This window comes from Benincasa hispida, chromosome 1, assembly GCF_009727055.1.
Source record: "Benincasa hispida cultivar B227 chromosome 1, ASM972705v1, whole genome shotgun sequence".
Lineage (NCBI taxonomy): Eukaryota > Viridiplantae > Streptophyta > Magnoliopsida > Cucurbitales > Cucurbitaceae > Benincasa > Benincasa hispida.
This window is the reverse complement of record NC_052349.1, coordinates 63229914-63255670: the sequence shown is the minus strand read 5'-3', so window position 1 is coordinate 63255670 and position 25757 is coordinate 63229914. Positions and strand designations below refer to the sequence as shown.

Sequence of the window (25757 nt, the reverse complement as noted above, 5' to 3'; positions counted from 1 at the left end):
GGGTATCTTGGTTTTCCAAGGTGAGTTAGTTAGCCACCCTGAAAATTAGCCACATATGGCTAACTAAGAGTGAGTTAGCTACTCCCCTTAGTTAGCCACATATTTGGATGAGTTAGCAACTTAGCCTTGCCCTCCGAGTTTTCCTATAGCTAATTTCACATGTGGCTAATTTCAAAGTTGGTATCAGAGCAAAGGTTTACATAAAACCTAGGAAAGAACGGGTGAGAGAGGTTTACGTAAAACTTGAGAAGGTTGAGTGTAAAGATTGAGTCGATATTTAATCGGTATCAGAAAAGAAGAAAATTAGGGCAGGTTTGGCTAACCCATAGCAAGCTTAGGAAAAAGAGTACATGAGACCCTGGGAAAAGTAGGAAGGGAGTTAGTTAAATCTAGTAAATAACCTAAATGACTTTCAACATAGGAGATGAATCCATGCTAGACCCTGGTGGTGGCAAGAATCCAGAACGCAGGAGGCTATCCGCAACGCTGACTTTAGGAGAAACCTTGAATTAAATGATCCCTACTTTACTGATGATTTGGGATACCAAATCGTTAATCCTGAATTCAGTTTATTGGAATCCATTATAGATCCTGCATGTCTGAAATGTGGGAAAAACCATAAAAGTCCATGCTTGATGGGGTCGGTATTTTCTTTGGTTGTGGAAAACATGGTCACATTAGGAAAAATTATGTTTACTTTAAAAGGAAAAACAAAAAGAGATAGGAACAGGTTCTAGAGAGAATCAGTTACAACTAGCTGCACCTGTAAGCAAGAGAAATAAAAGGTTCGTGCCAGAATTGACATATGATAGGGAGACAAAGAGGACCAATATATATGGAGGTTCATCTTAGTCAGTAGGATCTATGCGAAATGTCAGGACTAACGTGCCACGGAGAATAATAACCCAAAATTTTTATCTAAGTAATTTAGGTTAAAGCTTGGTTAATTAAGAAGCTTATAGGGGAATAAAAGAGGAGGATAATGCCTAAAATGTTGGAAAATTGAACCTTAAGGACTAAACTTTATGTTTTAGTGAAGTGGAAGTTTTGAGTTATAAAATTTAACTAAGTGTTGGAATATACAAACACCTTGTATTAATGTGTAGTATGCGACCAAAGTCAATTGAGGTTAAAGTGTGGTGCTTGGCAAGGCCCATGTTGAACGCATTAAGTAGTTGGCCAAACCATTTGAGGTTAAGTGTTGTGTTGGTCGAGCCTAGTTATGCGTTGAGGAAGCTCTAATCATGCGTTGAGTAAACTTGGATATGCGTTGATAGGCTTACTATGCGTTGATGTGAGTGTTGAAGAGTGAAGGGCATATGGTGAAGCTTGCCAAGGTTATTTTGAGGTTAGTTGATCGCATAAGGAGGCAAGGAAGCCCATGCATTAAGACTATGTGTTGGCTAGTTCCTTTAAGGTTAAAATAAGCTACATGAGCGCATAAGACAAGGTTGGTTAGGCATGCAATGGAGGTATGCGTTGATCTTTGTCCAAGGGGACATATGTGCCAAGAGGTGTGTGGCCAAGTAAGGGTGTGTTGTGGAAGTTGAGGTCAGTATGGGTGCATAGGAGGTGTGCGATGGCCAAGCCATTCGGCCAAGCAAGCATGCGGCCATGTGGGGTGTTGTATACATTGACAAGGAAAACTTAAAGGGCAAGACTGAGTTGCTAACTCATCCGAACATGTGGCTAACTAAGGGGTGTCTTGGATTTCATGCAAGTTGAGATGGACGCATGAGAGGACATGCAAAGTGAAGCATATACATTGACTAAGGGAGAGCAAGACACTTCAGGGTCAATATGGCGAGGGGTTGGCGTTGGCAGCACGAGAAGAGGGCAGCAACCAAGCTAAAGGTTTCAAGCTAGAAAGAGTTTTGGGCGCCTATAAATAAGGCATGTTGGAACGATCAACTCTCACAATCCACTCGTGCCATTTAAGTGAAATTGGTGAAAAAGTGTTCAGAAAGAAGTGTAATAATAGGTCCCAGGTTGCCTTTTTAATTGGAGTTCTGAAGAAGGAGAAAATTGCGTTGAAAGTAAGGTGGCCCAGCTAACCGCATAGGCCTGTCACCCAATGCCTACGTGCGTGCCCAGTAGCCTTATCGCTTAGCACTGCCGTGCATACTCATCAACACAAGCGCTCGCGTGTGCCTTACCAAATGCACATCTGGACAGATGCACGACAACGTGCACGGACGCATCCCAGTGCACGCCTGCGCACACCTCGTTGCCCAACCTTGCACACGATTAGTCAGGCACACGTCTAAACGCCCAGCGCTACCCTGTGCGAGAACTGCAGCCCATCTGCATGCATTCCTGCCCACCTGCGCGCACGGACATGCCACCCTACAGCCCAGCGCCGATCAGTTTGCAAAAATAACTTCAAAAGGGTTGTTTTGGAGAAGTTAAGCCTATTTTTTGTTATTTTAAAGGGTGTAAGCTGGCCATTCTAATTTTTAATGTTATTTAAGAATAAATTGGAATTATTGGAGATATTATGGACTAATTTAGAATTTATTTGGAAAAATGAGGAATTGAAAGAAACAAGGCAAGGAGCTGGTTAAGGAATTTCCTGAGGAGCTGATCAAGAGGAAATGTGAGTGGTTACTTTACTATTTTCGTATGTTGATTTCTATTTATATGTGTGTGATTAAATATATAGGTTATATTTGAAATAATGGCATGATCGAAAATATGTTTTGTCTGAACCTTTTTAGTTGTTGTGTTTGTTGTCATAATGCTTGTGTAATTGCGTTGGAAACAAGCTCAAGTACAAAAACGGGGAGATGTGATTATCTCACAGATTGCTTCAGAGCACAACGTTGCTAATCCATTTAAAAATGCTCTCATGGCTAAAGTTTTTTAGGGTCACCTAGAGAGCATGGGTCTACGAGATATGAATCACTTAATTTAGGACAAATGAGAGATGTTGTTGGGTATATTATATGCCCTAATTTCTTGTATTGTATTTGATACAATCTAAACATTAATAAATACCTCTTATTTTATTAGATATATAATTTATCTTTACAAACTATAAGATACACTAGATTTAGGGCATTAACTCCAACAAGTGTTGAACACTTCGGCTTCTGACAATGTGTGAGACTCCTTTCAACGTTGTTATCTTTCCCTTAAATCAGCGAGCTCCCTTCACTGATGAATCTTAGGATCCCCTTAAGATTAAGAACTCCTTCTCTGAAGCTAAGTCTCAGGCTCCCCTTAAGACCGAAAATCCCTTCTCCTCAACTGTGTCTTAGGCTCCCTCTAAGACAGAAAAATCTTTACATTCATGAATGATTACACAACGATGGTGCCCACAGTGGATGAAGAACTTGCACAGTAGAATGTAGTGAGCAAAGAGCAAGAACATCAATATAAACAATTTAGCCACAAAACAGAAAACGGCTTACTTGATTAACAAAAGCGGCAACCCTAAATGATCAGCATAATTCTCTTTAAATAATCGAATCCAAGAAAGGAAGCAAAACCTCATTTGAAAAAGATAAGTTGTGCCTCAATCAAGGAAAATATTGGACACAATATTACACTTAGATATTTTCAGATAAGGAAAATATTCTTTAGGAAGATACTCTGATGTCGTGACAGATGTTGAGACTTTATTTGAGATGTCTACAGAAACTACTGCCTTAGAAAAATATAAAGCTAACTAAACAAATCTCCAACAAACTCCCCATTTGGCTGATATTTTTTTAAGGCAAAACAAACAATAAAGCATGTGAGTAGAAGATAAGAAGCTGAAGGACTAGTGTGCTGAACCAAACTCATTCTCCCCCTTTTCTTTGACTTACAAAATAGCTAAAGCTAACATCATCAAAATAAAAAAACCATGACTTTAGGAATAGTTGAAATTAGATGAAACAATATTTTCAACATAAAACTCTTTAGATAAACAACATACATTTCAAGCACAACACCCTTCAAGATTCTTCTATATAACATCAAACTTAAAAAGAATTAGTTTCAAAAACATCACCAGCAAAGCCAAAGACACATGCAATGAAATTTCCAGGGATCACAACAGACAAATTAGCACAACCTACTCAAGGAAGGTTGATTTTCTCAATTAAGGCATACACACCAACAACTTTGCTTATGGGCTTCAAGCAGCAAACGACTCAAACCCAAATTTTCATGAATTGCTACAATTTAATTCTGAACAAGCCCAAAGTAGTCCTCAGGGTTTCATTAACACTCTTAGTTTCAATTGGAGATGTAAGACAAGTATTGTTAATCATCTGGAGATAGTCGATCCTATCCTTCTTTCTGGTAGTCACTCTTGCATCCAGATCACCAATTATGTCATTAGAGGGATGATTTTTACGAACCCTGCTAGATGGGTGCTTGTTACTAGTTTCAGCATACTAAAAAACTAACTGGATATTCTCTACTGGAGTTTCAGTATTCATGTCAGATGAGATGTTAAGAACATGTTCAGTAGCCAAAGATAGATGTTAACGTTAATTCCCTCAATTTTATGTTACTTGTTTGCTTAATATGTCAATTTTATAGGTAAAATAGTCCTGAGGACAATTAGAAGTCATTTCAAGAAGTTTGGAAAAGAATCAAGAAGAACCAAGAAATCAACAAAATTGAAGAGAACCAAAAAATTACCAAAATGCCATCACAAGCAGCATCATGACCCTCTAAGAAACATTGAGCAACGCTCGAAGACAGAACGCATCATATTGCTGCACAAGAGGGCAGCGTTGCAACACTGCCAAGAGCGTCGCAATGCTCCGAAAATTGACGAAAAATGGTCGTGCACGCGCGCGCCTTGCACAACCCAGCGTCAGCCAAGCGTTTTGACCCTCACTCAATGTTTCTTGGCTTTTTTACGATTTAGCATTGCAACGTTATCCATAGCGTCACAATGCTACACTTGCGAAAATAAAAACTTTTCTTTCATTTTTGGCAAAGGGAAGCAAAATTTTCTCAAGGAGTCCAGAGTTTCTCTCAAGATCAGTTCATCTCCTTAGTAATTATGTTCCATTTAGGTTAGATTTTCATTTATTTTTTTGATATGTAAACAATGTAATGAATTTTTTCATGGATTTGTCTATGATTTTGTGAAAATAAATTCTTCAATCTTATTTCTAGTTCAAGAATTTTTGTACATTTCTTGAGTTTTCTACTTTTCTTTAATTCATTACAATTTGAATATATGCTTCTTTGAATCAATTCAAACTTATAAAAGCATGTTTATGGATTTTTATCTTTTAAGCATGTATAGCCAAGATTCTTAGTTTTGCTACAATCTTGCTTGAATATGTTGCTTGAATGTATTCATATATAATAATGTGTAGCTAAGATCTACTAAATGGCAATAGTTAATTGTGTATTTGATTGTTATTCTTAGAATATATTAATTTCTAGATTCAAAGATAATCTCGATTAATTGAATATGGTTATCTTGACGATTAATCGACCCAATTGAATTCTTAAAGTTAATACATATGTTTTCTATTATATATGGACGCTATCGAACCCAATAGAATTAGAAACATATAGGTTCATTAGAGTTAGGTCTTCCAACTTTAATCAATGTTTAGAATGCTTTCTTGATTAGATTTTTGCTAGTTATCCGCCATTGTAGAGGTTAGCTTAATCGAGTCAAGCGAGTAATTGTGTACATAATTAATTCATAGAAATCAATGGTAGAATTTACAAAGAATGTCTAACTTGAACTAGAAATGAGATTGACCAATTCTTGTTTACATTTATTCTCTTTCTTTTAATTTCAAGTATGCTTCTTGCTTTATCAAAACCCCTGTTTTTATCACTTTCATAGTTGAATTTAGCTTAAGAAAAGATTAGAGATAAGCCTTCCTTGTAGATATACCATGTATTTGCCATTTATGCTACCTATTAGTATAAAATGTAGGTTTCGATGATTTATAATTTTTTTTGTTTCGATTTGGGGTCGTATTAACGACATCGATTTTGAGCATGAATAGTATGCTCGACTATTGTGGAATATCCAACAAATATGCCTTCATCAGACTTTGAATCTCAGTTCTGTCAAGCTTCTCTATCAGCCAGAATGTAACACATACTATCGAAGATATAGAAGTATTTAACATTTGGTTTTCTCTCCCTCCAAATTTCATAATTTATGCAAGCCATTCCTAGACAAAGAGCAATACGGTTGAGAATATGACATGCAGTGTTGAAATCTTCAGCCCGTAACTGAAAAGGCAAATCTTTGGCATATAATAAAACATAAGATATCTTTTGGAGGATCCTATTTTTATACTCAATCACACCATTTGGTTAGGAAGATCTGAAAACTCATGATATATTCCTTCAGAGGAACAAAATTTAACAAACTGCATATTTTCAAATTCTTTACCATGAACACTATGGATGTGAAGAATCTAGAAGTCTTTTTCTTTCTGGAGTTGAATACACAAAGTTTGACACACAGAAAAAGTGTCAGGCTTTTCTCCAACAAATCGAACCCAAATATACCTCGAGAGGTCATCCACACACATAAGGACATAGCGCTTCCCAATAAGACTTACAAATTGCATTAAACCTCTAAGAACCATGTGCAGAAGCTCTAAAACTCTATCAGTGGCATTTTAAGGAACTTGTTTAAGAGAGGCTTTAATCACTTTCTAGCTTGATATTTCCCATAAATGACTCCATGAACATCATGAAAAGAGGGTGAACCGACTATAGCATTCTTTGTTAAAGCTTTTTGAACAGATCTAATACTTACATGACCAAAACGTTTATGCCACAATGTAGGTTTGTTTTGTTTAGAAATGTTGCAAACAACATTAATAATATTAGAAGACCAAAGATAGTAGTTGTTAGAGGAGCGCATATCTGTCAAGAAAAGAGCTTTGACATCATCTGTAACAAGATATTTCTCTTTAGTGAAGTTAACATTCAGTCCAACCCTTCAACCAGCATTACATATTCTAGTTGTGGGAGACCTGGATATTGCCCTTTCCCTTTTCCAATGATTTTTCTAGTAGCATCATCACCAAATGTCACTTGACCAGATCACACAAATTTAAGATTTGTCACAAAAGACTTCTCACCAGTCATATGCCAAGAACATCCATTGTGAAAGTATCGATCATCTATTGTGGACAATTTACAAGATGTAAGTACCATATTGAATCTAACTCCTGCTTTTACACGCCACTCCTATTTCAACATAGGAGCAAAGGGCTTTCGTATATTACTTTTGTTGACCTGTGCAGAGGGTAACCAAGATAAATTGTTATCAAAACCATACAAGTTAAAGTAATAAGGTCTAATGTGACCTTTTTTTACCACAGTGATGACATATTCACACTCTCTTGGCATGTTTTACAAACTTCAGAGAGGATGACAGAGCAGATATTGAGGACACATATGTGTTGACATCTTCCTCTAATCACATCAACTAGTAGTCTTTTATTTTCCTTTAGAAATAGACTAATCATAAACTCTTCTTTGTTTCAGAGTTTCTAAGACTTTTAAATCACCAACTTTCTTTTCTTGAAGCAAGATCTTATCAAGATCATTCGTATAAGAGTTTAACATCTTTATGCACTAATACATGGATTCCAGCTCAGTCTTGGCTTGATTCGACTCATGTTTAAGTTCATAAATAGTGGTCATTAGTCTATGGTTTTTTGAACGAAGTGACTCAGTTCTTTCTTTATGAATATCCATGACTTTTACATCCTCTAACCATTGTTGGTGTAAAGTACAATAAGAAGTTGCAATCGATTCATGAGAATCATCTTCTTCATTATTATTATCCTTACACAACTTTTCTTGGTTTTGGGCCCTATGGATGTCCTCGGAAATGTTACTAACAAGGGCTCTAACATTTTCTTCAGATTCACTTATATCTTTAGAGTCTTTATCAGACAAAGTTCATACATAACTCTTATTCTGTTGTTTGAGGTAATTTGGACATTCAAATTGATAATGACCATAACCTTCACATTAATTGTACCGGAAAGATTTTCTTTTATTTTGATAAATACTGCTTGAATTATCAACATCCTTTTTCTGATTCTGAGATCTGTATAGATTTGAATATGTGCTTCTTCTTTCTTTACCATGTCGAGGCATATAATTTCCATATTTATTTTCTGTTGTGTTTTATGCCCTGAAACTCATAGTTAGTAAATGTTATTAATTGACCTTCAACTATAAAGAGTTATAGACGTTAATTCAATAAATGTTATTATTTGTGTTGTTTGTTTTAATAACCCTAAATCCAATAAACTAACATCTAAGGTTGTCTTATGAGTCTTGAACTGTATGTGGAGACATACAGGGATTAATATTCAAAATACAGCCTAACAGGTCTATAGTATAAGGATAAGGTTGGGTACTTTATCCAGATAACACTATGGATGCGACCCACTTTGTATTTGATACAAACGCAATGATCCAACGTATTCAAATAGTTGACATGCAAGTGAGGGTATCCTATACAATGAGATTGCATAAGACTGGACCACGAAATAGTAACTACTAGATGTAACACCGTTAACTAGTTAGGTTCCTATTTCAATAGGATGACCTAGGTAACTTAGTCTTAATCCTAAATATACTATGAATGCTTGTTCTCGAAGGATTGTCTTTTAATTTGTATGGCTGAGGGTGGCCATTTTTCCAACCAAATATGTCTACCATTTTGGGGACAAGACTGAGTGGGGAGCTGGGAACATAATAATACAAGATGGAATTCCCTCATTACCACCTTAAGGGTAAGTAGATGAATGTTTCCTTAAGTGGTGTCTCGAGACTTGAACAAAGAGCCCTACCCTCTCATTGGCACGGGAGGGATTTCCATTTATTGGTTGGACCATAAACAGGTTATTCATTAGAGGAGCACTGGTACTTATGAATTCAGAGGTAACCCAACGGTAAAACGGTAATTTGACCCAGTTGGAGTTACGAACACTCGTGAAGGACTAACTTACTGTAATTGATCTATATCCGTGGACACAGAAATATATCTTTAGTGAGAAGAGTGCAGTTGTGGGTCTTTAGTGCAGTGTATCCACAGTTAACAAATATCGATTAATTTGGTTAATGAGTTTAGCTAGTTAATCTCATATCGTTGGAGCTTCTGATCTACAGGTCCACCAAGTACCCTTGTTAGCTCACCAGAAGATATTTAAGGGGAATGATTTGAATTGTTCAAATTAAATTGAGGAAATCATATATTAATATGATTAATATATGATTGATTATGGATATGATCTATAATTAAAATTAAATCAGTCCAATTTTTATGTTTAAATTAATTTAATTATGGATTAGATAGTTATTTAAATTTATCTTTGAATTCATACTATATAGTCTATGTCATATAGATTCAAAAATACCTACTTTAGGATAAACATGTATATGCATCATAAATAAATATAAAGGGTTATAGTTTATATATGCATGATTAAATTAGCATGCTCATGCATCATGATATAAGTGTTATATTAGTGATGTATGATTAACCTAAGCATGTCCATGCATCATATTATATATTAAAATTCTTATAATAAATAGTAGAACGATGTATGTGAATGCTTTTTTTTTCATGTCTGATTTATATAAGTGTTATATCTATCAAATGAAAATAGAATTCGCATTGAGCATGGCATTACTTAGATAAATATAATTGTTGTATTTAATCAATGTCTTTAGATGCAAATTTATAGGTTTTAATAAAGCATTAAATACAAGTGTTATAATTTTAATGAGATAGTTTAAAATCTATAAGTAAGAGTTGCATGCAAACATAGGTCCAAATTAATTTTAAATAGTTTAAAATTAATCAACCTAGACTTATGTTTTTTCTAATGGGATTAGGAATATGTTAATAATTTTAATTTATTTTAATAGGATTAAAATAAATTTAATTAAAAGATTAAATTTATAAAATAATTGTCTATAAGGGACCTTTGTCTAATGAAGGTTCTATCTAGGAGGGGGTATTTAAGCTGACGGAAATGGAATACCTCCACTTGGGAACCAATCTGGAAGGTGAATTGAGCAAATATTTTATAACCATGAAATAAATTATTTATTTTATTAAAATATTTTAATAAATAAAATCATGTATTGTTAAATTATCCAATATAAATGTTATATTGAGCAAATTTAAAGAGACTTAGATAAATTCATTAGCCAGGTTTTAACTAAGTATAATAAAATCCTAAAAATATTAGAATACTTTAGTGGAAGGATATTGGTATATGTGATATATCAAATTTCATCTCTCACGTCCCTAAGAGTTCACACTGTGAGATTCATGCTCGGTTTCGTGTCACCCTGGGCATGATCTCCCTTTGGAAAGTGTTTGCATGGGTCAATAACAAGGTGAATAGAGAAGATGTTCATAGTAAATAGGAGAGGGACGTGTGTCAACGTATGCTCGGTTTCCTCCATTAGGTTGCACCGTGAGATTCCTAAAGGATGTCTGGTTGCATGTCATCCTGGAGCGACCATCCCTTCGGAGGTCTTAATCATAGGGGTCAAAACAACGCAAACTTCAGTAATGGATAAGGTTTTTTAGTTAATCTTCAACAGTTGTTTTTTCCTTCAATAGTCTGCTGAAACGTACCTCTGAGATCCGAAAATGAGAAGATCACACTTACGGGATGAATTAAATTAGTCAATAAATCATTGACCAAAACAACGGTAGTTAAAAACTATAGGAATAAGAGTTATTCTTGTGTTAGTGATTGCCTGAGATTGTCTCAATTCAAGGGAGGAGTAGCTAATCAACCTCTGGTGGATGTTGCTCTAAACCTCTAAAGTATCATTGAAAAAACGAAAATCAATAGTTTAATTAGGGTTCTGTGATTACTTATGTTTTTGCTAAATTGATTGGATTATTAAGTAATGGGTCATGACAAATATAACTAATACGGTCAATTGATTGTTGTATGTTTTAGCATGTCTTCCACAATCATATATTTACTTAAAAATGAGAAATTAACCTATGAAAACTATGCGACATGGAAATTTAACCTGAATACGATTCTGGTTATTGATGATCTGCAGTTTTTCTTGATGGAGGAATGTTCTCCAGTCCCCGCTCGAAATACATCCCAAGCATTTAAGGATACTTATGACCGTTGGACGAAGGACAATTATAAGGTTCGAGTCTACATCTTGGTAAGCCTATCTGACATTCTTACCAGAAGCATAAGACCATAATGTCTGCACGTCATATCGTGGAGTCTCTCCAGGAGATATTTGGACAATCGTCCATTCAGATCCGGCATAAGGCCCTCAAATACATTTACAATGTGTGCATGAAAGAAAACCAATCAGTGAGAGAACATGTTCTCGACTTGGTGGTCTAGTTTAATGTCGTTGAAATGAATGGTGTGATCATCGACAAGCAGAGTCAAGTGTTCTTTATTTTATAATATCTTCCAAAGAGTTTTTCTTCAATTCCCTAGTAATGCGATTATTAATAAAATATAGTATAATCTAACTATCCTTCTAAACACGAGTTACTGACTTTTGAGTCCTTTGCGAAAGGTAAAGAACCAGTAGAAGGAGAGGCAAATGTTACCCATTCCCAAAAGTTCCATAAGGGTTCATCTTCTGGTACTAAGTCAGTATCTTCGATCTTTGGTTCTAAAAAGATCCATAAAAGAAATGAGGGAATGGGAAGGCTCCGAGGCAAGGGCAAAACTAAGGTTGACAAGGGAAATGCTTCCACTGTAATGTGGATGGTCATTAGAAACGCAATTGCCCAAGTACCTTGCTAAGAAGAAGAAAAAGAAGGAAGATAAATATGATTTACTAGTCTTGAAAACCTGTTTAGTGGAAAATGACCGTGATGCCTGGATACTAGATTCAGAAGTCACTAATCATGTTTGTTCTTCTTTATAGGGAATCAATTCCTTCCAGTAGCTTGAAGAGGGTGAAATGATGCTCAAGGTTGGTACGGGAGACGTCATTTCAACTCATGCAATAAAAGCTGCTAAGTTGTTTTTTGGAAGTAGATTTCATACATTGTTCCCAAAATGAGGAGGAACCTTGTTTCTATTTCCTATTTAATTAAACAATCGTACTCTATTTCTTTTGATTCAAATAAAGCATTTATTATGAAAAGTGGTGTAACTATTTATTCACCTAAACTAGAAAACATCTTATATGTGTCAACACCAACTGAATCAAAAGCACTTTTAAATTATGAGATGTTTAAAACTGCAAATACTCAAACAAAAAGACAAAAAATTTCTCCAAGTAACAATGATATGTATCTTTAGCATTTATGATTAAACCACATAAATCTTGATAGGGTCGAGATATTGGTAAAGAATGGACTTCTAAGAAAGTTAGAAGATGATTCGTTACCTCCATGTGAATCTTATCTCAAAGGAAAAATGACTAAAAGACCTTTTAGTGGACAAGATAAAACCTTTAGAGCTTATACATTCGAATCATTGTGGTCCAATGAATGTAAAGGTTAAAGGAGGATACGAATATTTCATCTCTTTCATAGATTATTATTCAAGGTATAGTTACTTATACCCTATACCTAATGGAACATAAGTCTGAAGCCTTTGAAAAGTTCAAAGAGTATAAGGATGAAGTTGAAAAACTATAAGGTAAATAATTAAAACACTTCGATCTGACTGGGGTGGAGAGTACATAGATTTAGAATTTCAGGACTATATGATAGAGCATGGAATTCAATCCCAACTTTCAGTACCTGGTACACCTCAGCAGAACAATGTATCAGAGAAGAGAAATATAATCTTATTAGATATGGTTCATTCTATGATGAGTTATGCTCAATTTCCTAATTCGTTTTTGGGGTATGCAATAGAGACTGCAGTTCACATCTTGAACGATGCTCCCTCGAAGAGTGTTTCTGAAACACCTTTTGAGTTATGAAGGGGGTGTAAACTATGTTTACGTTACTTCAGATTCTAGGTTGTCCTGTACATGTGTTAGTGAAAAATCCTAAGAAGTTGGAACCTCATTCAAGATTATGCCAATTTGTTGGTTACTCTAAGGAGACGAGAGGTGGTCTATTCTATGACTTTCAAGAAAATAAAGTATTTGTATCGACAAATGCTACATCGTTAGAGGAAGACCACATGAGAGATCATAAACCACAAAGAAAAATAGTATTAAGTGAAGCTACTAAAGAATAAACAAGGGTTTTTTATGCAGTTGGTCCTTCATCAAGAGCTAATGAAGAAGCCAGCACTTCAGGTCAGTCTCGTTCTTCTTCTCAATCGTTGAGAGTGCCTCAACGCAGTGGGACTGTTGTGATGCAACCTAACCGCTACTTAGGTTTAAGTGAAACTCAAGTTTTCATGTCAGATGATGGTGTTAAGGATCCATTGTCCTATAAACAGGCAATGAATGACGTAGATAAGAACCAGTGGGTCAAAGCCATAGACTTTGAAATGGAGTCTATATATTCCAATTCAGTATAGGATCTTGTAGGGTGCAAATGGAGTCTATGTATTCCAATTCAGTATGAAGGGATAAAACCCATAGGGTGCAAATGGATCTATAAAAGAAAGAGAGATGTAGCTGGAAAGGTACAAACCTTCAAAACTAGACTTATAACAAAGGGTCATACCTAGAGGAAAAGGGTTGAAATGATGAAACTTTTTCCTCTGTTGCTCTACTTAAGTCTATAAGAATTCTCTTGTCCATAGTCACATGTTATAACTATGAGATATGACAAACGGATATTAGACTACTTTTCTGAATGAAAATCTTAAAGAGAATATCCTTATATCTCAACCCGAGGGGTTCATAGCCCGAGGTCAGGAGCAAAAAGTTTGCATGCTGAATCGATCCATTTTTGGGTTAAAAAAGGCATCCAGATCTTGGAACATTAGATTTGATACAACGATCAAATCTTTTGGTTTTGATTAAAATGTTGATGAACCTTGTATCTTCAAGAAAATCATCAACGATAAAGTAGCTTTTCTAGTACTTTATGTGGACAAATCCTACTCATCGGGAATGATGTAGGGTACCTTATTGACATTAAGGAACAGTGTCCTAAGACACCTCGAGAAGTTAAGGATATGAGACTTATTCCATATGCCTCAGTTGTGGGTAGCTTAATGTATGTTATGCTCTGCACTAGGCCAAACATTTTTTATGCAGTGGGAATAGTCACAAGGTACTAGCCCAGTCCAGGGTTAGAGCACTGGACTGCGGCTAAGAATATCCTCAGGTATCTCAAGAAAACAAGGGACTATAAGTTATTGTATGGAGCAAAGGATTTGATCCTAATAGGATACACTGACTCTGATTTCCAAACTGATAAGGATTCTAGGAAATCCATGTCAAGATCAGTGTTTACCCTAAATAAGGGAGTTATAGTGTGGCGAAGCATCAAGCAAGGATGTATTGCAGATTCTACTATGGAAGTTGAGTATGTAACAACTTGTGAAGCAGCAAAGGAAGCAGTTTGGCTCAAGAAGTTCCCAAGCGATTTGGAAGTGGTTCCAAATATGGACTTGCCCATCACCTTATACTGTGAAAACAGTGGGGCACTAGTCATTGTTGATTTATTTACAAAGGCTCTCTCTCGGTTAAAGTGTTCGAGGGTCATCTAGAGAATCTAGGTCTATGAGACATGTACATTGTATAATCTAGGACAAGTAGGAGATCTGTAATGGGTATATGGATGCCCTAGTTTATTGTATTTATTTAGCATTATCCCGTCTTTTGGATTCTGATATTATGTACAACCCACTGAATAGAGTTTTAGTTTAAGTGAGATTTTTTTGGGTTTTATGCCTTAAAACTCATAAATAATAAATGTTATTAATTCACCGTCATCAATAAAGAGTTATAAATGTTAATTCAATAAATGTTATTATTTGTATTGTTTGTCTATTTTATCTTAATAGCTCTAAATCCAATAAACTAACATCCAAGACTGTCTTATGAGTCTTGAACTATATGTGGAGACATACAGGGAACGATATTCAAGATATAGTCTAAAAGGTCTAGTATAGGGATAAATTTAGGCACCTTATCTCGGTAACATTATAGATACGATCCACTTATTTGATACAAACACAATGATCCAACATGTTCGTGTAGTTGACATGTCAGTGGAGATATCCTATGCAATGAGTATGCATAAGACTGGAACGCGAAATAGTAACCACTAGATGTAACACCGTTAACTAGTTAGGTTCCTACTTCAATAGGATGATATAGGCAACTTAGTCTTAATCCTTAGTATATTAAGGACTTTTGTTCACGAAGGATTGTCCTTTGATTTATATGGGTGAGGGTGGCCATTTCACCAACCTAATATTCCTACCATTTTGGAGACAAAACCGAGTGAAGAGTTGGGAACATAATAATACAATATGGAATTTACTCCTTCCCGCCTTAAGGGTAAGTAGATGAGTGTTCCCTTAAGTGGTGTCTCTGGGACTTGAACAAAGGGTTCTACCCTCTCATTGGTGGGAGAGGGTTTCTGTTTATTGGTTGGAAAATAAATAAGTTGTTCATTAAAGGAGCACTGGTTCTTAAGAAATCAAAGGTAACCCAAGGATAAAACAGCAATTTGACCCAGTTAGAGTTATGAACACTTGTGAAGGACTAACTTGCTATTATTGGTACCCATAGACACAGAAATATATCTGCAATGAGAAGAGTGTAGTTGTGAGTCTTTAGTGGAGTGTACCCACAGTTAACGAATATCGATTATGTACCCACAGTTAACGAATATCGATTAACTTGCTTAATGAATTTAGCCAATTAATCTCATATCGTTGGAGCTTCTGATCTACAGGTCCACTAGGTCCCCTTGTTAGCTCACTGGAGAATATTTAAGAGGGATGATTTGAATTGTTCAAATTAATTTGAGAAAACCATATATTAATATGATTAATATATAATTTATTATGGATATGATCTATAATTCAAATTAAATTGGAAATTAATATTTGAATAAGATTTAATTAATTAATTCAAGTGAATTAGATTCACAAAGAATTAATTAATAGAGAGGTATTGCACATATACATTTCTGTCTCTTATACACATCTAGATGTGTATAAGAGACAGGAATATAACATTAACCATTTCTTTCTTTTGGTGTGAGGAACTTATCATGAATCCACTGATTTCTGCCGCTTCCGTTATTGCTGCTGGGTTGGCCGTCGGGCTTGCTTCTATTGGACCTGGGGTTGGTCAAGGTACTGCTGCGGGCCAAGCTGTAGAAGGGCTGTCTCTTATACACATCTAGATGTGTATAAGAGACAGGTATTACCCATTCTCCAAGTTTTTCCTAATTTACACTTAAGCCTAATTAATTAAATAACATTAAATAAGTGTTATTTAATTAATTAATTATGGAAAAGGGAAATAGGAAAAAGATTAGGAAAAGGGTTTGACCATTCTCTATATAAAGACCTCTCTATGGTCCCTTTAGGACACATTGACAATGCACAACATACAAGTGTTGTTGTGTAAAATTTTTCCTAAGCCACAAAGATAATCCTCTCTACTCTTCAAAATCCTTTTCTCCTCTCCCTCTCTCAATAGTTGGATACCACCTATCCCTCTATTGAAATCCTAGAGAATAACGAGGTTACTCTCATGGTAGTGTTTGAGATTGTTCAAGAAATCATTCGTGATCAAGATCGTTGGAGGAATCGTTCGTTGAAACTTATTAAGAATTGTTTGTGAAGCTTCGGAATCTACAAAATTAAGAATGATTCTAATTTTTTTTCCTAAAGCATATTATATTACATGTTTATATTTTGTTTTAGTATATTAAATTTTTTTATGTAAAAATTGAATTGTGGGATGTAAGGCGTTCACAACGCTTCCGCTACAAGATTTGATCCCTTCATTTTCAAATTTCTTTAGAACCTTGTTAAACTGATCATATAGCAAAGATATCGAATCTGCAAGAGATTCTTCTTATTTTACAATTTTACCTTCAAATTGATCATTTATATAGAATTGGAGGGCAATACCTTGGTTTCTTTTGACACGTTTCCTATCAAAATTCATCTCAAAAGTAAGTAGTGATCCCATGAGTATTGGGGTTGATGCCCTAAATCTCATGGGTCCTGTGGTTTTTAATTGTAATGTACAAATGATTTATTTATTTAATAAAATCTGAGGTATTTTATTTGATATTTAGTAGTATTAACCCACAAACCAATAAACTAACATTCAAGGTTATCTTCTGTAGCTTACACATGTAGAGACATACAGGTGGATCATGTTTACATGATAACCTAAATGGTGTGTAGTAGATGGATAAGGTTAGGTACCTTATCTTGGTGACACTATGAATACGGCCCGCTTTGTAGATGTTATAATTATTGTAAAGTGCTATAAATGATCTGATCCTAGTCATTCATGTAGAAATATGTGGGCTAGGGTATTCTATACAAATGAGTTTGTATAAGACGGGACCATGAAATGAATAGTCTCATTATATAACATTATTAATAATAGAGACTTACATTTCATCAAGATTACCATAGGTGACATGACTTGAATCCTGAATGAGTTGTGAACTCCTATCTATGAAAGGTTCCTTTGATTTATATGGGTGAGAGTGGCCAGATCGCCGACTCAATAAGTTTACCATTTTGGGGATTCGTCTGATTGAAAATGAAGAGTTGGGAACATAGCTACACAAGACGAAATTTACTCCTTCCCTAATGTCGAGGTAAGTAAATAAATTACTCCCTTAAGGGTTGATTTTGAGCTTAAATAATGTGGTGCCACACCTTCTCTTGGCCCAAGAGGGGTTTGGCCATAGTTGAACTATGACTTATTGTTCATTAGAGAGATTAATGGTACTTAAAGAGTTAGATGTAACTACATGAGCAAAACGGTAATTTTGGCCCAGTTGTACTTACGAATAATTTGTGAAAGGTTGTCGCACTATTGATTGGTTATATCCAATGGACACAGAAATGTATTTGTAGTGCGAATAGTGCAGCTATCGGTCTTTAGTGGAGTGACCGGCAGTTAATGGATATTGGATAATTTAATCAAAGGAGTTTAATTAATTATCCAAGTACTATTGGAGCTTCAATCTATAGGTTCATAATATCCCTTCTATACCTCAGTTGGGATTATTGAGAATTAATTTTGGATTAATTTGAATTGTTCAAATTAATTGATGGAACTAATTATATACGATATAATTAATTTAAATTGATTATATGTGATATAATTAGAATAATGTATTTGATACATTATATTATAAAATTTATTTTGAAAGGAATTAAATATTTGAATATGATTCAAATATTAATCATATGAATTCATATAATTAAATTTATATGTGATTTATATTAAATATCACAAATGATTGAGAGAATTAAAAACTATAGGTTATATTGTATTTGATATAATATAAAAACTATAGGTTATGTGTTATATTTGATATAACATATAGTTTAATATATTATAAGGTAGTTGTCATATATTTATATATTAATTAAATAANCTATAGGTTATGTGTTATATTTGATATAACATATAGTTTAATATATTATAAGGTAGTTGTCATATATTTATATATTAATTAAATAATTTATTTTTTATTTGAATTTTAATATTGGTAAGAAAATAAAATAAAAAGGTAAGAAAAAAAAAACCAGGGAGTGCTCCCTCCCCCTTAATTCTCTCAATTCGTGGAAGTGGGAAGAGGATTCAGCTTTACATACTTCATCTTATTCACATAAGATTTACAATGTCAGTCCCCAGTTTTTTTTCTTACCTTTTTAAAATTTTATTTATTTATTTATTATTATTATTATTATTTGTAATTTTGATCACCCAACACAATTTTTCTAAGGGGTGGTAAATTATAAACCCTCGAGTCTTACTTAAGCAAGTTAGGTCGTCAAACTTGGATAATAAGGAAAATGAGTGAATATTTAAGTAGGAGAAGAAATACCTTAAGTGTTAAGAATGAGACTTTGGGGGGCCAAATATAAAAATATAGTTAAGTTTGGTTATGAATGGCAAAATTTGGCTAAGTATAAGTGTGCCTATGCGTTAAAGAGTGATGTCTAGTGTGCGGGAACCATGATTCATTGAGGTTAGCGAGCGCAAGTGTAGGCGTTGAGGAGGGGGAGGACATGGTTAAGGGTTGGTCGAGGATGAAGAGAAGGTCTTGTATTGAAGCCATGTGTTCGCCAAGCCATGTTAAAGATAAGACACATGACGCGCGTAGAAATAATGGCTTTAGGCGAGGAGACTTGTGCGTTGATAAGCATAGGCTAGGCAAGGTGTGTGTGGAAGAAGGCCATGACATTAGGCATTGGGCACAAAGGCATGCGTTGGCCGAATGGGGAATGCGCCAAGGGAGAATACGCGTTGGAAGGAGTGTGCAATTATTTGGACTATACATTGGTTTTGAGGTTAGGTGTGGACGCAAGGTGGGTTATTCTGCCAAGATAAGGCTATACGTTCAAGTGAGATTAATGTTGGGTAAGCTATGTGATCAAGAGAGGTGTTAGACATTCAATTGGGGCTATGTGTTGACAAGGTGGATGGCCAAGAAGGGCTATGCGACCAAGGGATGAAGCATTGAGTGAAGTAAACTTGGGGAGCAAGACTAGGTTGATAGCAAATCGGGGCAAATGGCTAAATCTAGTGAAGTTTAGGCTAGACCAAAACTGAGGTGGGCGCATCATAAGGCATGAAGAGGGAGGCTATGTGTTGGCTTAAGAGGATGAGGACACTTCAGCCACATGCAAAGAAAATGTGTCAAGGGGGAGGTGTTGGCATTTGCATGTTGAAGGCAACTGGACATGCAGGGCTGGCAAGGTATCAAGCATTGGGGGATTTTGGTGATACATCTGCAAAAACTATTGCCTTAGAAAAATATAAAGTCAACTAAACAAATCTCCAACAAAAACAAATTAAATAGCTTGACAAGATAGAACGGCCTGATCTATAGTGTTGGTGTGGGAAACTTGCCTGTGTGCCTTGAGTGCTCCTAGACGCATTGCTAGAGCTGGCCTGCATGAAAATACTCGTATTTGTGCGATGCCAAGTTGAGTACACCCTGAATCTCTGTTGCTTAAGTTAATATAGGGAGTATTTAGCTCATCTAGCAGTTGTTTATAGTTTCTTGCTTATAAGGTTATTGATATGGGGTTACGTGTAGTGTCGGTAGTGTCAAAATGGGTGTGATCCTCAAGATTGCATAGTGTCAACAATGATTTCAGCTCAATCATTTTTCCTTTGGTAAAACTCCATGAACTCGACTGGTCGACCTAAAATTCGAGGGTTTGACTTTTTCTTTTGGGATTCAAGGACCCTTATATGGGCCTGCATTCCCTAATCCGTCCATAAACTTTGAGCCTTGCCTGGGGCAGTCCTCAACATATTAAAAGAATTTTGACAATTTCTTTTAGAGAAAAAATGAAGGTTTGTGCACGTGCCACTTTATCAAAATCAAGCAGTTATCTTAAACATGTTTGCGTTTAATTTTTTTTATCCAACAAAAAACTTTAGGTCCCGTTTGATAATCAATTGGTTTTTTGTTCTTGTTTTTTTTAAAATTAAGCCTATTTCATCCACATTTCTTATAATGACTTGCATCTTTCTTAAATACAATGGTTGAATTCTTAACCAAATTCTAAATACAAAAAGAAAAAAATTTAAAAACTACATTTTTCATTTTCTAAAATTTGGCTTGATTTTTTAAACAATTGGTAAAAAATAGGTAAAAAATTTGGAAGTAGAAGTACTATCCGTAGACTTAATTTTCAAAAACAAAAGCAAAGAATAAAATAATTACCAAATAGAACCTTAGAAAATCATTCTTGAGCAAGTTCTAATTAAGGAACTAACTTGCCCATCTAATTAAGTTTAATGGTAAGAAAAATGGGATTGAGAGTGGAAATATGAATATATGGACTTACATGAGAGGCAATCAAATAGGCAAAGATATTGAGGTTAAAGCGCCACCAAATGCTGCCAAAGATAAAGCCAGTGACTTTTTGGAGCTTCTTCATCAAGTAAATGCTGTGGTAAAGCTTTGGAAGGAACTGAAATAGGTAGCTCAATAGTACCACTCTCATCATCTTTTTTATCTCTTCTTCTCTCAATAGTTTTGGCAAAATCAACCATGTCACAACCTACAAAAATTTATGAAATCAACTTTTTTTATTATTTTATTTATTCCTCTAATCTCCCAAACTGAGCCTACAATTTTGATTATCTAAATAAATTAATCTATGAAAGTTCTAAAAAGTGCATTTGACGATGATTTAGCTAAAAGGACTCTCTAATCTCTTTTAAAAGTTATAGTCATCTTAAACGACTCAATCTCAACTAAAAATAAGGATTTATATACCAAAGATAGTATTAAAAAAAACTAAACTAAAATATAGAAAATACTCTTAAACTTTGTATTTGTGTTAAAAATATTCTTAAACTTTAAAAATTTTCAAAAATATTCTTAAACTTTTAATAAAAAGTTCAAACATATCTTAGCGTTAGTTTTGGATTAAAACGGTTAATGTTTTGTGTCAAAAGTATCTTTGAAATTAAAAAACAAAAAAAAAAAGTTCAAAATTACCTTAGTGTTAGTATATAAATAGAAATCGTTAATACCCTCTTACTTTTCTATTTTTCCTCTTTTTTTCTCATTCTTTTCTTCAATACCCTTTTACTCTCCTTTTTGTTAAGTATTTTGACAATTTTTTTTATCTCAAATAAATAAATAGATAAATAAAATTGTTAACTTCATTTAAGGTATGTAGACGATAACAAGAAGAAAAGAAAAATAATTGAAGCACCAAGGGAAATAAGGACTTAAATGTTTTAGTAATAGTGTATTTTAGTAATTCTGTGTATATTAATAGTCAAATACCAAGGGAACTTAGAACTTAAATCAAATGTTCTAACAATTTTGTATTTAAGTGATTTTGATTTTAGAATTTAATTTATCATATTTTATGTTTAATTTAACGTTTCAATTTTTATTTTGGTTGTTGGAGAAAATTTGGTATAAGAATTGGACAAATGAGAGAAAAATAAGAGTATTTATATGGAAAAGAATGTGGATATCTAAGGTCTCATTTGACAACCATTTGGTTTTTTGTTTTTAGTTTTGAAAATAAAGCCCAGAAACATTATTTCTATCTCCAAATTTTTTCTTTTGTTATCTACTTTTCACTATAGTTTAAAAAACTAAGTTAACTTATGAAAACTAAAAAAAATAACTTTTAAAAACTTGTTTTTATTTTTGAAATTTGGCTAAGAATTGAACCATTATAAAGATAAAAATCATTGTAAGAAATGAGGAAAAAAATAAACTTAATTTTCAAAAACAAAAAACGAAATTGTTACTAAAAGAGCCTAAATAATTTGTTCTAAAATTGGTTTTTTTAACTCAATAAAACTTCAAACTAGCTATACTAACAGTAGAGTATTTATTAACTTTTTTTTTATTTTAGGATTATTTTTTAACAAATTATTTTTGTAATGAGATATTGACGATCTCTGTTCATATAAGAATAGTAAGGGTATTTTTTCTTCTTTTTAAGTTTAAGGATATTTTTTATACTTTTGAAACTTCATGAGTGTTTTTAAAACAAAACACGAACGGTTTCATCTAAAACTAAATATTTTTTAACTCTTTTTTAAAATTTAAAAGTGTTTTTGAAACTTTTGAAAGTTCGAAGAATATTTTTGATACAAAGTACAAATTTCATAACATTTTTTACCAAATTTAAAATTTGAAAATAAATAAAATTAATTACAGAATTTTATTTTTGCAAACCTGAGGAATGGGAATAATGACAAACAAATCGAGCCAGAAGCCTCTGAAGGACCTCAAATAGTGAGAAGTAATGGCACGTGCATCCCACACGAGGCTTCCACTTCCGACCACCAACGACGCCGTCGAAATGAACGCCAGACGGAACTGCATCCACACGTGGCAGACGTGCACCATGTCCACGCACGTGCGCACGGCAGTGACTACGGCGGCAACGGCCGTATCCCGGTAGAAGCAGGGCGGGCCAGCTTTGGTGAGAAAAATGACGTAAAAGAAGAGCGGGTCAATCGCCACCGAGGTCGCACGCGCCAGCAGAACCACGCGATTCCACCGCTGGACCCACATGCAGCGCGGGTCGAGCACGCGCCGCCGTGAAGATTCGGCGAAGGACTCATATTCATCATGTTCTTGGTACTTGTCTAATTTTTCATGGGTTGTGTTTGTTGTGAAGGTTTTAAATTTGGGCATCATAATTAAATTAGTTCAAACAAAAAAATTATATGAATGATAAAACAAGGTTGAGACTTGAGAGAGGAAAAGTTGAAAGTGAAACGACTGAAAATGACAGAGAAAGAGAGGAGGAAAACGAGAGAAAGTGGGGTTTTCGGTTTTGCATGTGGGAAAAAATAAGGGCTTTTGGGAAAATATTGACAATAAGATCAGAAAAAAATATACACATAATAAGTGTTAAATAATAATAATAATAATAATAATAATAATCATAAGTAGCTACCATATTTTTAGAGGTATAATAAGCTAAGGTATAAAATTTTGATGTCCACGAAAATGTCAAGATCTCAAATTTATTGAAATATCGATGAATATGATTAGAAAAAAAAATTATAAAACAATCATCCACCATAAAATTCCAAATATCCCGAATGATTTTTTTTTCTTTTACAAAAAAATGAAAAGACAACAAAGAAAGGCGAAAATCATATAAAAAAACGCTAGTACTCCATGACAAGAATTTTCATATACTACTTCTATTCAACGAACTTATTATATAATCATTTAAGAATGGGTGAATCATTAAAAAAAAAAAAAAAAAAAAAAAAAAAGATTAAGTTACAGGTTTCTAGTCTCTAAATTTAGAGATTTGTATTCAATTAAGTCTTTACAACTTTCCTGAGTTTCTAATATTATGTTCTTGATCAACAAATATCCTATGTGATGAGTAATTAAATTTTTAATTTTATATTTAACCGATCATAATCTAACAATTTTTTAGAAGAAAGAAATATAACAATTTGATGACCTATTAAATACACATTTAAATTTTATGTATAGTTGTTTCACTAATAATGTTGAATATGTCATTTGACCAATTAAACACACAACTAAAAGTTAAAGACATATATTAAATATTACTTTTAAAAGTTTAGAAATTTATTAAAAATTCTTATGATTAACTTAACTAACAAAATGATTACATATAAATTACGTGTTAAATTATGAGTGGTTTATTCGAAATTTTAATTGTAGAGGGATTGTGTTGTGGCGATAAGTGGGAGTTAAGGATGGAAGGTGGGGACACGAAAATGCATGGCAGTTTGTTTAATTTGTTGAAGACACACACACGTGTAGGAAAACAAAGGCTAAAGGACAGTGGGTTTTGTATTTAAAAATATGACCGTTTCATGCAATAAATTTTGCTCTTTAATTGTGCTTCTTCTCATCAACTCCTTATATTAACTTTTGTTTTTGCTGAAATTTTTTTTTTAGAATAGGAGATATTATTATACAACAACAAGGAGGATCCCACAGTCCGGAATCAAGGTATCAAAGCAACAAAACACAAGCAAAGACAAAGCATCAAAACCAAAACAAAACCAACAGAATAAGACCAGAACAAAACCAACACATAGACACAAACTCACAAACCACCAGGAAGAAAGGTAGAGAAAATAACCCAAAACCCCACAAACTAGGGGCTACAACAAAACAAAGAACAACGTGAAGCTCAAAAGGAAAAAATATCTGTACACACACTAGATAAGACCAAGAAGGTCAACCCGCCAGGAAGTAGCACGAACCGTAGAGACCATAAGGTGAACTAGAGCAGACACCAACCTCGATCGACCTCCATGCAGCCGCCGATTATGCTCTTGCCAGATGTAGTATATGGACGCACACCAGAAAATACGGAACAACTTACTACGCACCCCCTTACTTGATCCCACTCGGCACAACCAACTTAACTCTACATCCCAACCAGCCACCCGATGCATCAAACCCAACTGACGCAACACACTAGACCACACCTCTCTCCCAAACCCACACTCAAAAAATAAATGATCCCGCGACTCCACACCCTGTCTCTTATACACATCTAGATGTGTATAAGAGACGGGCTCACACTGATCATGGAACCTAAACCACACAGGAGGTTTATTCAACAACCTAGACAAGACCTCCATCACCATCACAAACAAAAAAGGAGACAACGGATCCCCCTGCCTCAACCCCTTCCTACCAGGAAAAAACCCTTCAAGGGAACCATTAATCCTGTCTCTTATACACATCTAGATGTGTATAAGAGACAGTTCCAGGAACACCAACTCATGAATCTTGCAAGTGATCACACCTACCACTTTCCACTGGGCCTTTGCCCAAACTCCCGAACATCCCATCCATAACAAACAACGGATCAGGATCTGCCTGCACTAGAGCCAATGCCAACGAGTCTCCCCCCTTATCACACAAAACATCAAACTGATTACGATCATCAACATGCTTTACAAACCCCGTAATTCCAGGGAACCCATAAACCTGTCTCTTATACACATCTAGATGTGTATAAGAGACAGGCAGTGATCCAACCGGCGCAAGATACCATTCCCCTGAAGTTTACTAGTCCAGGTAAACCAGTTACCTGTCATACCCAACTCAATCAGATCCGCCTCCAATAACACTTTACTCCATCTCCCTCAAGCTAGGACAACCACCAAAATCTTCCGAACTACTACGAATAGCATTAAAA

General features: G+C 34.6%; 1 protein-coding gene across 1 annotated transcript in view; it reads right to left on the bottom strand.

Moving 5' to 3' along the window:
* Positions 1-23242, bottom strand: part of LOC120078505 (cyclic nucleotide-gated ion channel 2-like) — a 37684-nt gene extending 14442 nt beyond the window's left edge. The window contains exons 1-2 of the mRNA XM_039032779.1: positions 22778-23242; positions 20913-21128 (exon numbers count right to left, since the gene is read on the bottom strand). Coding sequence (XP_038888707.1) covers positions 20913-21128; positions 22778-23242 — 681 coding nt within the window. The remainder of the gene's footprint in view (positions 1-20912; positions 21129-22777) is intronic.
* Positions 23243-25757: the final 2515 nt, after the last annotated feature.